The 16,500-nt window shown below is 53.5% G+C and overlaps 1 protein-coding gene across 1 annotated transcript in view; it reads left to right on the top strand.

Annotated features, from left to right (window-relative positions):
* TMEM132C (transmembrane protein 132C) overlaps window positions 1–6,580 on the top strand; it is a 404,239-nt gene extending 397,659 nt beyond the window's left edge. The window contains exon 9 of the mRNA XM_077159319.1: window positions 5,447–6,580. Within this exon, the coding sequence (XP_077015434.1) occupies window positions 5,447–6,580 (1,134 nt within the window). The remainder of the gene's footprint in view (window positions 1–5,446) is intronic.
* Window positions 6,581–16,500: the final 9,920 nt, after the last annotated feature.

Genomic DNA, 16,500 nt, shown 5'->3' with positions numbered 1-16,500 from the left:
TCCCAAAGCAGGGCAGTGTGACAAGGAGAGGCCAGATGACAGACTGCCAAGGGTACAGGCGTGATGGCGAAACCTGAGCAAGGACATTCTCCTAGGGGAGAGCTGCAGCCACAGTGCAGGGTTTCTGGGTCTGTGTAGTACAAGGGCCGCAGGCTCCAGTCCCCCTGGGCGGGGACAGGAGGGCTCCGTGAGCAGTGCAGGCAGGCTATGTGAGGTGCACCTGGCTACGCTGCGTGTGCGGTGGTTTCTGGGGTAAGCTGGAGCAGTGAGGTTCGTGAGCAAAGGTGTATCAGTTTTCTGCTGCGTGACAGCAGTAGCTCGTGTCTGTAGGTACCAAGTCCAGCTGGCTTCGGAGGGGGTCTGGGCTCAGGGTCTCCTAGAGCTGACATCAGGTGGTGGTCAGGCCGGGCTCTCACCTAAGGCTCTACGTGAGAATCCATTGCCAGGCTCGCCTGGGCTGGTGGCAGTTTCAGCCCCGTGCAGTTGTAGGGTGTCAACTCCTTTCTCCTTGGCTGTTGGACAGGGGCTCCTGAGGACCCTCTCCCCCATCTTCAAAGCCAGGAACAGGGCCTTCAGTGCTTTGCATGCATCAGAACCTCTGACTTCACGTTCTGCCTCCAGCCACAGAAGCTTCTCCGCTTTTAAGGGGTCATGGGATTGCCCTGGGCCCACCCAAATCAGCTGGGAAAATGTCCCCACCTGCAGGTCACCTGGGCCCTACAACATGAGGTAAACGTGCAGTGATGCCTCACCATCGTCCCAGGTTCCAGGAATCAGGGTGGGAGATCCCACAACTCCTTCCTAGCAGGAGGGATGTGGCCCCTGCTGGCCACGGCCCAGGGGCTTGCTCTTCAGCCCTGGAGACTGGAGGCTGGCAGCCTGCTACAGGGGTACAGAGAGCAGTGTGAGGGGAACAGGGGCAGGAGGCAGGAGGCTATTTACTGAGAATAGGCACTGAGTCGGGGGAGGGCCAGCCTCATGGCTCACCTGGGCCAGTGCCACCAAGTCACTGTCCCATCACCCAGGGCTCCCCTGGAAGCTGGCCTGAGACAAGGATTCAAGAAGGACTCTGGGTGGCGAAGGAGATTGGGAAATGATGCAAAGGGAAGGCAGCAAATAAAGAGGGTGTTATTGAGTCAACCACTGCAGCGGGCCAGGGGAGCGTGTGTCTGCTGGGGAAACTGAGTGAAGGGGAGAGGGGGTGAGGCGTGTAAGTGTCTGCCCTTTGCCAGGCTGCTTCTGGAGGGTGTTGACTCTGGCTACAGGATGGCCGCAGCACTTCCAGAAGCCACAGGATGCCTGCAGGCAAAAAGACCTCGCGGGGCTGCAAGGCAGGAGCGTACCAGAGGGGCAGCAGCAGGTGCCAACAGCCAGTGGGCCACTAACTTGAGATGTAGTGTGCATCTCACGCAATCCTGCAGCCTCCTACCCTGTATTACCAGGGAGCCTTCAGTCCAAGCCAGAGAGCCCCACTCAGACTGGACAGGCACGGGAATGAACCGGGTTAAGTCTGGGCCTTCTCAGCTTCAGGTACAGCTGGATCCAGGTGCCCAATGCTGACGTCAGAACTCTTCATTTTGATGACAGGCATTGTCCCTCAATTCTGCAGATTGATCACCTCTGTTATTCCTAATACTGCCTTGTCCTTCATCATCTCTTTTCTCTGGAACTCCAGTCAGACGTTAGACATTCTCAGTGCCAGTCACTCCTTCTGACCGCCCTTCCCTAGCCTGCAGCTCTTTGCAATCCTGGGATTACATTTTGGGTAAATTTCTCACGTCTCTTTCTCAGTACACTAGTTCTCTCATTAGACAAGTCATATCTGCTGTTCAAACCACCCTGTTTGATTCTTGCCACATCTTCCTGTCTTTTTTCAATCACTCCTGCTTTTTTGGTATGATTTTTTCTCCTTTTAGTTTCTCTTTATAGTTTATCAGTTTAGTCCAATTATCTTATGATTTTAAAAATCCTTGGCCCTCCGGTCCACATATGTGAGTCTCCTGTCATCTTTGTCATAATTGTTCTTTGGTTTTTTTTTGTTTTTTGGATTGTGAGCTCCTCTTGAGCTGTGATTGTTAGTTCTTTTTGTTTCTGAGGAATTCCTGTGCAGCTCTGTATTTGCACGGGCTGGGTTTCAAGACCATTTCTTTGCTCATGATTCCTGCCCACACAGAATAAATCCAGCCTCCACACCTCAGGGTGAAGGACGTGGGGTTTGGACTTCCAGTGGAATCCTTTTCCCAGCGCCCAGAGCCCGGCTCTGGCGAGGGGCACGTTTGCAGTCCCCATCAAGAAGCCCGTGTCCTTGTCCAGGCTGGAGCACGTGTGGCCCCCCGCTTCCTCCCTGACCTTCTGTATCTGCTCCCCGGGGATTTGCATTGCTTGTCTGTATGTTCTTGCCTGGTTTGATTCACTCAGCTGGCCACACTGTGATTGGAGCTTGTCCTTAAAACTCCCTTTCTTTCCGGGTCCATCTCGTAACTCCTCTTTGCTGCGGGTCGGTCTCTGTGGACTCTTCCAGACGGCCCCTCCCCGGCCGAGGCTGCACCAGCAGCTCTGCAGCCCTAAACACACGCCTCTTCCCAGGTGTCCCAGCCTGAGCCCAGGGCTTGGAGTCTGTAGGCTGCCCTGGGTGACGAGCCCGCTGCTGAGCCTGCTGCTGGGATGTTCTCACAGGCCGTGTGCCCACCTGGCCCTGGAGGGGGCCAAGAGTGTAGAAGGGGCTCCCTCAAGGGAAACGGAAGTTCTTGTCCCTGCCAGAAAGCGAGGAATGGACACTGGGCAGGCGCAGTGGATGAACACCCCAGACCCTATCCTTCTGATACTTACTTCCCCGTGATCAGGTAGGAGACGGGCCTAGAAAGATGGATTAAAACAAAATTTACACAGGATAACACCCAAGGAACAGTGGATTTGTGTATTTAATTCTAGCTCTCACTCCAAACCCCCTGCCCCGGCCCCGTGTCCAGAAGCCACAGTAATTACAGACCCTATACCATTTTCTGTAACACCCTGAGCTTCCCAAGCTGTGAGACCACCACCCCGTCCTTTCCCTCTGCCCCCTGCTTCTGCACGGGTGGCCCTCCTCCCGTCCCCAAAGAGCTCCCTGCTTGCATGCTGAGGATTAAAGCTCAGCTCACCCAAGCGCATGCACAGTCAGTAGCCAGCCCGCCTCACTGGTCTGTCACTTTCCTCTCCAGAGAGTACTCAGTGCCTAGGACAGGGCTGGCACAAAGAGCCTCTTAAATACTGAGCTGCTGAATAAATGAAAATTGAATCAAATACCTGTGCCTGGAGAACTAGGGATTATTCCACACGGGTCAAAATGGCTCCCTTCAGGCACTGGCTGGACCAGGCTCTAAGGCAACTTGGGAGAGCCTCACTTGGTCAGACTTGGGCCCACGGCCTGGCTCAAAGCCCACCCTGCTGGGCGGGCCTGCATGCTGTCTCCTTGGCCCAGTCATTCGTCTGCAGAACAGGGAACACTGACGGTGACAGTACTCTGTGCGGGTTGGGAAGAGGAAGCACTGAGAGGAGGGGCTGGGACCCAGGAAGCACTAGGGAAGGCTCAGCTGCCATTGTCGTTGTCGGCAGAGTGGGACCCCGTCAGAGCCACCTGCCCTAAGGCCTGGAGCCCTGGAACACATTGGGGCCTGGCAAGAGGGCTTTGGAAGGAGGCGAGGGCTCCAGAGATGGAGAGATTCTCCTGGATGACGTGGCCAGGGCCCGATGCAGCATGGGGGCCTGAAAAGAGGGAAGCAGGAGTGTCAGCATAAGTGGTGGGCCACCTGCCGAAAGAGGCTGTGGGGAAGGGTGAGCTGATGTGGGGCTATGAGACCCGCCCCCCCCAAAACAAAAAAACTGGCAGCTGACTCTAGGATTTGGAAAAGGCCAGGAAAGAGACCCTCCCTGGACGAGCCCTTCCCGCCAACTCATCCTCAGCCCCATAAGACTCCTTTCAGACTTGTGACCTCCAGAAATCTAAGATAGTAAATGCGGGCCATTTGTTATACGAGCCATAGGAAACCAATGTCATCATCATCATTGCCACCATCACTAATGCTGCAGGAAGGAGCCTAAAGCCAGGAGGGGCCCACTGACACCAACCCATGGGCAGGGGACAAAGGAAAGCCAAGTCTGCCCAAGAAACTCAAGACTCCCTTTGGGCCTCCTTTCCATAAAGCTCCAAGTGGAGAACAAAGAGATACACCAGAAGGATGAATGAATGAGTGAGTGAATGAGGGAAGGAGGGGCTGGCCTGCACTGACCAGAAGCCGGCACACCCCAGAGCTCCCACTGAAGGCACAGCACCTGGTGGGGCTGTGAGCTCTGTGTGGGGTCCCGGGGTTGGCTGTGTGCCGTGGTGCCTGCACCCCACTCGCAGCTGCCCACTGTGCCCGGGACTCCTTCCACTGCAGGGACGGGGCCTACGAGACAAGGGGCCAGTGAACACCCACGAAAACCTGGCTATGAGCCGGGGAAGGAGAGAGGAAAAGAACTGCTGGTTTGGCTGTCCCAGCAGATGGTGACCGTGCTGGGACTGGGGCTCTGGCAGTGGCCACTCCCGTGGGGTCTCGAGCAGAGGGGCTGAGATGAGCTACCATCTGCGGAGTCTGCCACTTGCTAACCATGGCCGTGGGCACAGCCCTGACCTCCCTCTCCACCGGGGATGTTCCAGGACCTGGTCACTACCCACATCCCTGCTCTTGAGGTGTCCTCCCCTAGGAGGCCAACAGGAGTGCCCCCCACCAACCCCCCAGTGCCACCTGGGCCAGGAGGACTGTGAGCAGGGGCACATACAGGGGAGTGGGCTTTATGGACAGGGACAGAGAGGGCTTCAGGGCACTCTGAGGCCAACAGTTTTCACACATTCTTGCCTGCTCCCTGCAACGGGAGATGCTTTGTGGTGCTGTGGCTACTGCCACAAGAGCAGAGCCTTCCCAGTAAACTCACCCTCCTCCTTGCTTCCGTGTCCCTCTGATGGTCAGTGCCACTAAAGCCACATGTGGACAGCAAAGGCAAGACAATGGAGTCAGGCTGGCAGGTGATACTGCTGCAGAGCAGGTAGCCCGTCCTGCTGACCATCCTGTCATAAAGCAGGGTTGTCCTTAGAAGACAGGATGTGGGTGCTGGCTTTCCCAGCCTTCCCTGCAAAATAACAGAGCTGGGCAGTTTACTGGGGAGAAGGAGTGAGGAGAGGGGAGAGGAGAGGGGAGGAGCTGGAGGAAAAGGAGGGAGAGGGAAGAGCAGGAAGGAGCAGGAGAGGAACTTCATGTCTTCTGGTTTAAGTCAGGGTGACTTCTGTAACCTGGATGCTGCCCCCAGGTCATCAGCCCCTGGCTGTGGAGTGCAGGTCAGCCCGTTTCCAGAGGGCCCTGCTGGGTACCCGCACCCCACCCCCCGTGACCTCCCCACGGGCACCCCCCTAACTGCGTCTGTCCCGCAGGAGGCCGTGCTCAGCACCTGGCTGCAGTTCAGCGACGGCTCGGTCACGCCCCTGGACATCTACGACCCCAAGGACTTCTCGCTGGCCGCCACCTCCCTGGACGAGGCCGTGGTGTCCATTCCCCGGGGCCGCGACCCGCGGTGGCCGGCCGTGGTGGCCGAGGGGGAGGGCCAGGGCGCGCTGGTGCGCGTGGACGTGGCCATCTCCGAGGCCTGCCAGAAGTCAAAGCGCAGGAGCGTGCTGGCCACCGGCCTCGGCCACATCGCCGTCAGCTTCGGCCACAGCAGCACCAGCTCCAGCCCCGCCAGCCAGGAGGAGGAGAAGGAGGAAGAGGAGGAGATCCGGAACCACGCCAGCGACCGCCGGCAGAGGGGCCCCGAGCCCCAGCGCCCCGGCGGGCCCCCCGCGCAGCACGGGCCCCTCGGCACCCCGGACCCCAGGGCGCCCAAGCCGGGCCGGCGGGGAGGGGGCCGGCCGCCGCGGGAGGGGTCGGCGCCGCGCGTCCCCGTCGACTTCCCGCACGTGCCGGCGCCGGCGGGGCTGCCCGGGGAGCGGCTGGAGCGAGGCGTGGGGCCGGCGGCGCGCGGCCTGGGCGACCTGCAGGCGGGCATGTACGCGCTGCTCGGCGTCTTCTGCCTCGCCGTCCTCGTCTTCCTCGCCAACGGCGCCGCCTTCGCCCTCCGCTACCGCCGCAAGCGGCCGCCCCCCGAGGGCCGGGCCCCCGCCACCCACTCACACGACTGGGTGTGGCTGGGGACCGAGGCCGAGCTGCTGGACGGCGCGGGGGACGCGCCGCCGCCCCAGGACGAGCGCACGACCGTCCTGGACCGCGGCCTGGGCCGCCACGGGGAGAGCAGCCGCCTCCTGCTCCACGGCGGCTCCCGGGAGCGGCCGCCCGACGCTGGGGACAGGCGGGGCGCGGAGCCGAGGCCACCCCCCGTCCCCCCCGCGGAGCAGAGACCGCCCCCCGCGCCCCGCCCCCAGGGCAAGAGGGTCCAGTTCGCCGCCTGCGCCGCCGGGGCCCCCGACGTCGGCCGCCACGCCGGGGACATCAAGTGGGTGTGCCACGACGCGGGCACCGCCAACGCCAAAGAACGCAGACCCGGCCGGGACGGGCTCAGGGACCCCGCCTAGGCGCCCCCGCCGCGTCCCTCCCCGCGCCCCGGGGGCCAGTCCCGTTGGCAGCCCCGAAGGGACGCTTTTTTATCGAGACTTTTTTTAGCAGTCGATGACGACAGATTGTTTTGGTTTTGGGGGGAAAGTCAGCCGAACGAACTCTGATGGGCAGAGCGAGACACCGAACTGGGCAAGGCAACATTAGGAAGGATATTTTATGAGTCGAAATATAATACCGACCAGCTACCAAAAAACATATTTTAAAAAATGCAAAAAGACAAAAATAATCATCTCTCTATATTTCTAATAAAGGACTAAAACATAAAAATAGGGCCTGCGAGGAACATTTTCCACTTTAATGCAATATTTCCTTTTCCAGAGACAGCCTTTGACAGTCAAGCTGGGGCTTGCAAGGGGACATTCTGGAATCTTCGTTGCATCTGGGGTAGACATGAGAATTTAAAAATCTTTTCTTAACTAAGTTTGCTTTTGCCATATGTCCTATCTTTCTCCCCCCCCCCTTTCCTACACTTGTGTCCTAGACAGCCATCTGATTTGCATTTCCTGTTTATTTTTAAGGATCAAGTGGAACATTTTTCCTTAGTTAAACAGAAATTATATTCTTGTTCATCAGATGAAGTCTTAAAAGCAACACCAACGAACCCATCCTTTGGGGGCTGCCATCCCGCCCTCCAGCCTGGGGGTGTTGGCCTGTTCTATATGATCTGAGGGACAGCCAAGGGCGTTGGGTGGGGGGCGGGGCTGAAGGGACCACCACGGGTCAGAGAAATGGCACCTACGGGCTGGGGTCAGCCCAAAGGGGTGTAGTGCTCCTGCACCCAGAAATGGCAGGCCAAGGCCAAAGAAGCTTCTAGACATAAGCGCAACCAGAGAGTCAGTCCCAAGATGTGGAAAAAGGATTTAAAAAAAGCCGTCGGGTGGAGGTGGGTTATGTGGTTTTTCTTTGGAGGCTGGGCCATCCCAGCATAAACTGAAAACAAAACTTCATAGATTGTCATCAGTTGTGTTTTTTAATGACATAGTTGTGTGGTGTCACCTTGGAAAACGCATTTATCCAAAGTAAAATGCGTGGCCCAGAAGGCTGCGGCGTAGTAAAATAAACCCCGTTACACCTGCCAGACTCATTTCTCTGTGTCACCTGCCTGGGGAGGAAGAGGCTGGCCTGGAGAGCCCGGTGGCCGGGAATCACGGGCTTTTCACTTACTATAATCATTAGCTACAAAAGCGGCCTTGAAGCACCATGCGTCAGCTGGGCCTTGGGGGAAGGTATTTCTAGCACGTCATATGGACGGAGAGAAGGACAGATTCATACCTGTGATGCCCGTTGTCATGAGAACACTTCCCAGGGCCTGACAGCCCCCCATCCAGGCCCCTCCCACACCTGGTGAAGCACTAACCGACTGCTAGGCTAGGGAGGAAACACCGCATCTGCCCATCTCTTTTGTTCCTCTCAATTCCTTGGCTGACCGGACTAAGGAACCATTTCCCTCACTCGCACGGCACCGTCACTTATGAGGAATCCTCAGACCTGAGCATGTTCACCTTCGCCAGGAGGCGGGTGAAGACGCAGCGCACCGTGCCCCAGCCCCAGAGCTGCTGGCCAGCTGGGCTGAGACGAGAGGACAGAGGGGGCGTCTCCAACAAGTCCCAGGGTGATACTGCCTTTTTTATTTCCGGAATTTGATAAGATAATCCTAAAGTACACATGGAGATACAAGGAACTCAGTATATTCAAAACATTTTTGGACAAAAAAGCAAAACTGAAGGACTCACACCTCCTGATTCAGAACTCACTACAAAGCTACAGTCACTGAGACATGATGCTGACATAATGAGAACCCACAGACAGAGTAATGCAACAGGATTCAGAATCCAGAAATAAACCATAATTACTGATTTTCAACAAGGGTGCCATGACAACTCAATAGGGAAGGAACAATCTTTCAACAACTGGTGGTGGGACAGCCAAAGGCCAAAGCATGAAATTGAGCCCCGACTTCTCACCATATACAAAAATTAACTCAGTGTAGATCATAAACATAATAGCTAGAACTATAAAATTACTAGAAGACTTGAATTAGACAGAAGTTCCTAGATATGACAACAAAGATACAAGCAGAGAAAAGAGAGATAAATTAGGCTTCATCAAAATTTAAAAGGTTTACACCTCAACACAAGTGAAAGCAGCCCACAGACAGGGAGACACTATTTGCAAATCGTAGCTGTCAAGAGACTTGGATCCAGGATACATAAAGCATTTTACAACTCAGCAATGTGCTAAATGGAAGAAGCCAGACACAAGAGAGCATAGATTGTGTAATTCCCTTTATACAAAATGTCTAGAATAGGCAAATTCATAGGGAACAAAAGTAGGTCACTGTTACCAGGGGAGTAGGGAAAGCCTGCCAGTGAGCACGGACTTCCTTCAGGGGTGAAGGAAACGTTCTGGAATTACAGAGCGGTGATGGTTGAGCAGCTCTGTCAATACACTAAAAACCACTGAATTGTGTGCTTTAAAAAGGATGAATTTTATGGTATGTGAATCATGACTCAATAAAGCTGTAATAAAAAATATGTGTGTACATATATATCAAAAACTAAAAGGAGAAATAAATGGATCCACAATCATGATTGGGGATTTTAATGTATCTTTATCCATAACTTAAGGATAAATACAATGTAGAAGGTTTGACCAACATACTCAACAAATATGACCATATACATATATATGTACATATTGCTGTGTGTGTGTGAGCATACACAGAGAAACAGAGAGAGAAAGCAGTGATTCACTATCAAAGATAGAACATATTTTGGCCTATATAGTAAAAGCTAGTCTCAACAGACTCCCAAGGACTCAAATCCTAGAGTTGTTCTTTGACTGCAGTGGATTTAAACTAGAAATTTAATATAAAAAATAACTAGAAAATTGCCAAATATTAGATAATTAAGCAATACATATAAATAACCCATGCATATAATAAGAAACTACAATGAAAACTGGAAAATATTTATGCTGATGACAATGAAAATACAACTACAAAAGATCTGTATAATGTAGCCGCAACAGTGAGTTTTCTTAGAGAAAACTGATAGCCTTAAATGCATATCATACAAAAGAAGAAGGTCTGAAAACCAATTTTATAAGCATCCATCTCAAGAAACAGAAAAAATAAACCTAAATGAAACAAAAGGAAGGAAGCAATAAAGATCAAATCAGAAATTAACCCAGAAAACAAATTTAAAACACAGGGGAACGGCAGAGCCAAAATTTGGTTCTTTGAAAAGACTACCAAAATGTATAAAATGCAAACTGAACTGATAATAAAGAAAGCAAAACGCACAGATCACAAATATCAAAAGTGAAAGAGGACTTATCACTACACATCCCTCCAAAGATATGAAGCTGATAGTGTCAGCAGTGCTACCCGGGGCCATCAGCTACAGGCTTACAAAACAGAGGGACATCAGAACCTCAGGGGCATGGAGCGCCAAGGTTCTGCCCCTGCGCCTGGGTGGACCGCACCCTGGCAGGTGAGCCCCCTTGGCTGAACGTGCACGGCTGGGGTGGAGTGGCTGGGACCGGTCCCCTCTGCACCGTTTTCCCCCCCAGCAGACCGCCTGGGGCCCGCTCTCCTGGGGACGGCCTAGGTCCAAAGAAAAGCACAAACTCAGCTGCACAAGCACTTTTCAAAGCTCAGCTGGCATCACTACCTGCTCATAGCAATTGGCCAAAGCAAGTCCCAGGACAGAGTCTAGAGACGGGGCGGGGCAGGGACCCCCCCCCCCCCAGCATGGGAAGACACTGCAAAGTTACATGGCAAAGGGTTTGCATGTAGGAAGGGTGAAGAATTGGGCCAAATGAGACACTGTCACACCTATCCATCTGAAAATTGAGTTCTGAAAATTGAAACAGAGTGTCCATTCGGAGGACTCCTGCCTACCCTTCGGAATAGGGTTTGCTTAAAGGACACACCCCAGATGTAACACGGGCCTTCTCCTGGGGTGTCAGGGATATAGATGGCATCTATTTTCATCCATATGTCGTTGGTATTTTCCAAATTTTCTGTAATGTAGTGATTATAAGTCACCAAAATTTGGGGATTGTTACTATAGCAGCCTTACTTTATCCCACAGATACTGTGAGAAACTGACCTGAGCTGTCCTGAGCTAGTATCTCCTCCAAAACAAGTACTTTCACTCAATGAGCATCTGTTAGTTTAGAAATCTGAAAAATATACAGTAAATACTAACTTTTTAAAAATAAGGTATCACCTTACAGAATGGGTGAAAAAACATATTTAAAAGCCTAATACATGAGGAAGAATAAAGGAATGTCATTAAAATAAAAAATTTTTTTTAAAAAAGCCTAATACAGTGCTCAGCACATAATAAATTCTTTTCTCTCCCTCGTGTGTAAATTCGTGCTATTTATCTTTTAATCTCCAGAGAGAATGAACAGGGCAGTTGTTAACGCAGCTCACCAATATCCAATCCCTCTCTTTGCAGGCGCTCTTAAGGACAGACTTTTCCATCCACGTTGAAGTTAGAAGTGGCTCTTAAGGTGGACACTTTTAAGAACCCCCACCCCCAGCCCGCATGCATCACTGGCCCCTTTCCCACATGCATTTACGGAGCATACGTCACATGGAAACGCCTGTAGCGGTTAACGTCAGATTATTCCCGCAGGAGAGCCCTGGAGTGTAAACCATCCCTCAGTGGTATAAGCCCCGTGCTCAAGTCCCAACCCAAGGCAAAGGGGGGTGTCAAAACCCCACTCGGGGACCATGCATTCCTAAGTACTTCCAGGTTCTGCAGGACGAGTGGAAGTCAGTACGCCGGGTCAATCACCTGCAAAAGAGCTGTAAGCGCTGGCTGCAGGAAGCAAGGCACCCCAGAGCTGGGGTGCATGCAGAAGTGATCAAAGGGGATCCGGGGGGATCCAGGTAAGGTGTCGATACTAACGGCTACAGCCCACCTTGAACTGCTCAGCTCTGCTCATGTTTTACTTATTTGTCATCGCTCCCTCTTGCCATGGATCCTTCAAGATGGTGGCTGGTCACAATGTCTCACAAAAAAAAAACTTGGAAAAGGAATATATCTCAATAAAATTGCACTTAAAAACTTACAAAAGGGGGTGCAGTGGTGGTTCAATGACAGAATATTCACCTGTCAAGTGGGAGACCCAGGTTCGATTGCTGACCCATGCACCAAAAAATAAATAAATGAACTTACAAAAGGAAGCTGAGCAGAGTGCGTTTGAGCCCCTCCTGCAGCTACCCTAGGCCATGCCTGCCATTCCTCACCTCCCTCCCCTACCACCTGTTCTGAGCCCCCTGGCCCTTGGCTAGCGTTTCTACTGCTCCTGGTTGCCGGCCTGGCAGAGTGACTCTGAACTTCACCCCTAAGGCTCGGAGCCCCTGGACATAGCTTTTTTAGGTTGTGCTTTCTGTAGTTTTCTCTTCACAGTCAGGAATAGGCATGGGAGCACCCACAGGTGCCTAAGTGAGTGCTCTATATGCTTCCTTGCTCCTATTGCCTAACAGCAACTCCACCTCCTCGTGCTGACCCCAGCTCATTACCCCAGCCCAGGTGAGAATTCCCGTCTTTTCCTGCTGGTCCAGCAGCACGAGGAGCCTAAATGACCGGGTGGCAGCCTCATTCATAGTTTAATGAAAATCTTACTGTATGTCCATTTCCCCTACTGCAGGAAACATTCTCTCCGGATGCACAGAAACTCAAGTTGTAAGAGCAGTAAGCATAAATTCCCCCAGGGGGTCACGAGGAGGGACAGAGAGTAAGGTCATGGGTGGCTGTATTCTAGGAAGATATTCACAAGAATATATTCCCACCTATTGAGGACATTGTTCAGATAGCAGCCATTGGTCCGGTATAGACCGTGTTGTAAAAGACACACCCCGACCTCGCCGAGTGTCATCTCTAATCCGGTGCATCACTGCACCTCCAGGTGGCCACCTCAACAACCACGAAGGCTGCAGCTCCTTTGACGTGGCATATGGTAGGGCCAGAGCATCCTGTGGCCTGCACATCTCGCACCTCTTTTGCAATAAGTGGGTCTCTTGGCAGAAGGTGATGTTTTGTAGCATCTCATGCCATTCATCGGACACCTGTGAGCCCTCAGCTAGGGTGCTGGCCAAAGCCTACTGTAGGCAAGACTGACATTCCCCACTCCTAGAATACGTGTCAGTCCCTTTAGGGATGGAAGGCATCCCTGCACCCAACTGCCCACCGAGCACCTGGTTAATCTCTGTGCTGGGCAGAGCAGAGGCCCCAGGAGATGCCATGTCCTAATGCCCTGAACTTGTGAATACATGGCGTCACTCGGCAAGGGAGGATAACGGTTACACATGAAATTACAGTTGGCTTTAGGATGATTTTAAGGTCGGTTATCCTGAGTTATCCCAGTGGGCCCAATGTAAGCACCACGGTCCTTGAAGGGGAAACAGGAGGCAGAAGAATCAGGACAAGAGACAGGGTGTTGTGAGGAAGAATTGTCCAGCCATTGCTGGCTATGAAGATGGACAGGACCAAGAACCAAGGGATGCAGGTGGCTTCTAGAAGCTGAAAAGGGTAAGACGACAGATTCTCCCCTGGAACCACTAGAAGGGACCACAGCCCTGTGAGCACCTTGATTTCAGACTTCCAATCTCTAGAACGTAAGATGACTTGGGTCATTCGAAGCCACTAGGTTTATGGTCATCTGTCACAGTTACAATTAGAAACTTTTCATTTAGGCTGCTAAAACAAATACTGGGCAGCAGGTTGACTTAACAACTGGAATTTCTGGGCTCAGGGTGTCAGAGGCTAGAAGGCGTGCTTCCTCCCCGGGTTGAACTCTTCTGGCTCGTCGGCAGTCTTTGGGGTTTCTTGGCGTTTCCATTACATGGCAATGCCCGTGGCAGCATTTTCTTTCTTCATCTGAGGTTCCACCAACTTCCAGCTTCTGGTTGCTTCCCATGGCTTCTCCATCCATGTCCAATTTCCTTTGCCATACTGTGTTAAGGCCCACCCTCGTGCGGTTTAGGCACACCCCATCAGAGGGTCCTACTTACGATAGGTTCACACCCACAGGATGGATTAAGAGTGTGGTTTTTGGTCTGGGGGTGTATAGCTCCAAGCCACCTAAGACAGTCTCCTTGAAAGACGCACATATGACGGCCCAAGAGCAGCATCAGCCGATGGCTGTTGAGGCTCTCGGTGGCAGCAGTAGCTAGACTCTCTTTGGCAAGAAGAATGCACGCTGCAGGGCCCAGAGATCACCCACTTCTGCCACCTCAAGTGGCCTGTCCCTAAGCCGGCCACGTGAGCCCTGAAGTGGCTGGGGGCCTGAGCAGGTGGGCTCCCCCCGCAGAGTGGCCCTGGCCCCTGGGTTGCTGAGGGCGTCTTCTGCTGGCCACGCCACGCTCGGATAGGCACTGACATGCCATGCGGAGGGTCAGCCACAGGCACCTTCCCCAGATGTCCCCTTCTCAAACTTCCCAGCCTGCTCTTTGCAGCCCCTGACCAACTGGCTGCATTACCTGGGCTGCCTGGGAGTCTACACCACCCTCCCCTCAAGTCCCTTGCCCCTCCACATGAAGTAGATGAAAGGGTCCCATGCAAAGCTTTGCCCACATGGAGCACGTCTGCTCAGCTCTGTCTCCGGGGGATACTTCCTGGGGGCGCATGGGGCAGTCTGTGTTTGACTGGCAGCAACACACTGAGCAGACCCCACTCTGAGTCAGGCTGAGGCGCTCCTGGTCCCATGGGACCACTCACGAGCACAGAGATGAGCCGAGAGGGACTCCATCGCGTGTGGACTTCTGTCTGCTGGGCTTACATGGGCTTTGTCCCTGGCGTCCCCTCCTGTCTTACAGTGGGTTGCCGCTGCGAGTGGCACCGGCGTGACTTGGCGGGTCTGCCCACACCCGGCTCATGGTGGGCAGCTGCGGCTGGGCCACTAGAGGCTCCGAGGGGTGACCGTTTCCCTGGTGGTGCGGGACGGCCTGGCTCCACAACCCTGGGCTCTACACTGAGCTTCTTTCCTTGCAGTCTCCAGAGACCACACAGGCCACGGAATCGAAACGACGTGCCTCCAGCACCGAGGGCTCCTCCAGGTCACGTGGTCCCAGTGACCGGGCATGGTGAAGGGTCCTTTTGGGTTCAACTTGCCCCAGGTCACTGGACCCCTCAGCACGTCAACAGGGTGGCAGGCCCCAGGAACACCGCAGCATAAATGTGCCACATGCCACTGCACACGCCTGCCGGGGCCCTCTGGGGACTTGTCCTGCCTGCTCAGGCCCTAGTACCGTGACGGCAGGACCCTAGGCGGCCAGCCGAATGCCCTGCACAGCGCCCAGATGACATCAGGCCCTGCAGATCACGTTGTGGCAGAGAGTGAGAGAGTCAGCATAGGTATCCCCAGCCAGGCCACCCATGGCTGGGGTGACACAGAGCCCTTTGGTGGTCGGGACCCCCTCAAACTGGCCACCTTTGAACCGCCCAGTTAATAACCGGAGCCGTCCTGCCAGGGGAAGAAGCCGCCTTTGCATGCACAGTCCTGCCCTGCGCCTGAATGAACCCTCCCCAGCTTTGGGGCTAGGCAAGGGCTATAAATTCCCAGGCACTTCTCAGCCCCTGCACAGTAGCCAAGCGAGAGGGGCTGGCTGGCGGGAGGGCACCGTCACTGAAGCCGGACAGGGCAAAGGGGCAATTCCCCTTTACAATGAGTCACGTCCTCGCACAGGCCACTGCAGCCATTTCAGCAGAGGTGCAGTGGGGCTCAGACAACCGCCAACGGGGACAGGAGTTAGTGGGGGAGGGGGTGGGGGACAGGGAAGGACTGAGGAGTCGGCTGCAGCCGAGTTACTGGGAAGCAGAGAAGAGCCTGGAGGCAGGGGGAGAGCCGAGGTGGAGACCCGGAGCAGAGAAGCAGGTGCACGGCAAGGACAAAGGACTGGACGGAAGCCAACGTGGCTGAACAGCGAGCTCCCAGGCGCACCGGGAATGGACTCCCCGTGGCAGAATTCGCTCTCCCCCTCTCTTCTCAGCACGGTAAGAGAGGCCAGAGGCGGTAGAATCTGCTGGTTTCTGAATGCCCATTTTTCCCAAATTCTTTATAATAAATCTAAAATATTTAGGCATGCATCCACTGAAAGGCCAAATATCGATATTTTAGGTTGATCTCCACAGCTCCCAATTTACGGGGGAAGGAAACTAGATTTGGAGACTTTCCTAAATGTCTGGCTGCTTAGCAAAGCTTATTATCTGCTTTTAAACAGCAAACAAGGAAAGGGGAAAACCCAAGAGCTGTGATCGCTGAGTCCTATTTGTAGCATTCTTTGAGTAGAGAAGCTCACTTGAGAATTTGGATCAAGAAGGGTTTATAAAGAAGTAAGAAGAGGAAAGTCAGGTTATCCTGTTACCGTTTTTCTTTTAGGGAGAACATTAAATTATGTTTCAAAGAATGAGGCAAATTATGACTTTTTTTTCCCAATTTATCTTTCACTGACCAAAACGTTCTGTCCAAAGCCATTTTTTCTTCTGTCAGAAAGGGCGATTGGGTGGAAAGAAATTACCAGACTGTGAAATCTCATTGATTTAAAAAATTCAGGCTACGTTAGGGGTCAAGATTTGCATTTTCTATCATTTGTGCTGCGCTCTGGACAAAGGGCTCGATGGAAGGCTTAGGCCACATAACTGGGGTGGGGGGGCACTCTGCCTGCACCTGTACACTGTCTAGTTGTCCAGCCACGGGAAAAGAGGGTCGTCACAAAAAAGGGGATGTGCGGCGTTAGACTGGACCTAGAGAAAGCAGAAGGGATTAACCTCTTCCATGCATCCAACAAATACTGGCCGAGATGGCCACAATGGACGAGACACTCATCTACACGTTTGGACATGACAATAAACAGGAG

This window comes from Tamandua tetradactyla, chromosome 5 (assembly GCF_023851605.1).
Source record: "Tamandua tetradactyla isolate mTamTet1 chromosome 5, mTamTet1.pri, whole genome shotgun sequence".
Classification (NCBI taxonomy): domain Eukaryota; kingdom Metazoa; phylum Chordata; class Mammalia; order Pilosa; family Myrmecophagidae; genus Tamandua; species Tamandua tetradactyla.
This window is presented reverse-complemented; position numbering and strand designations above follow the sequence as displayed.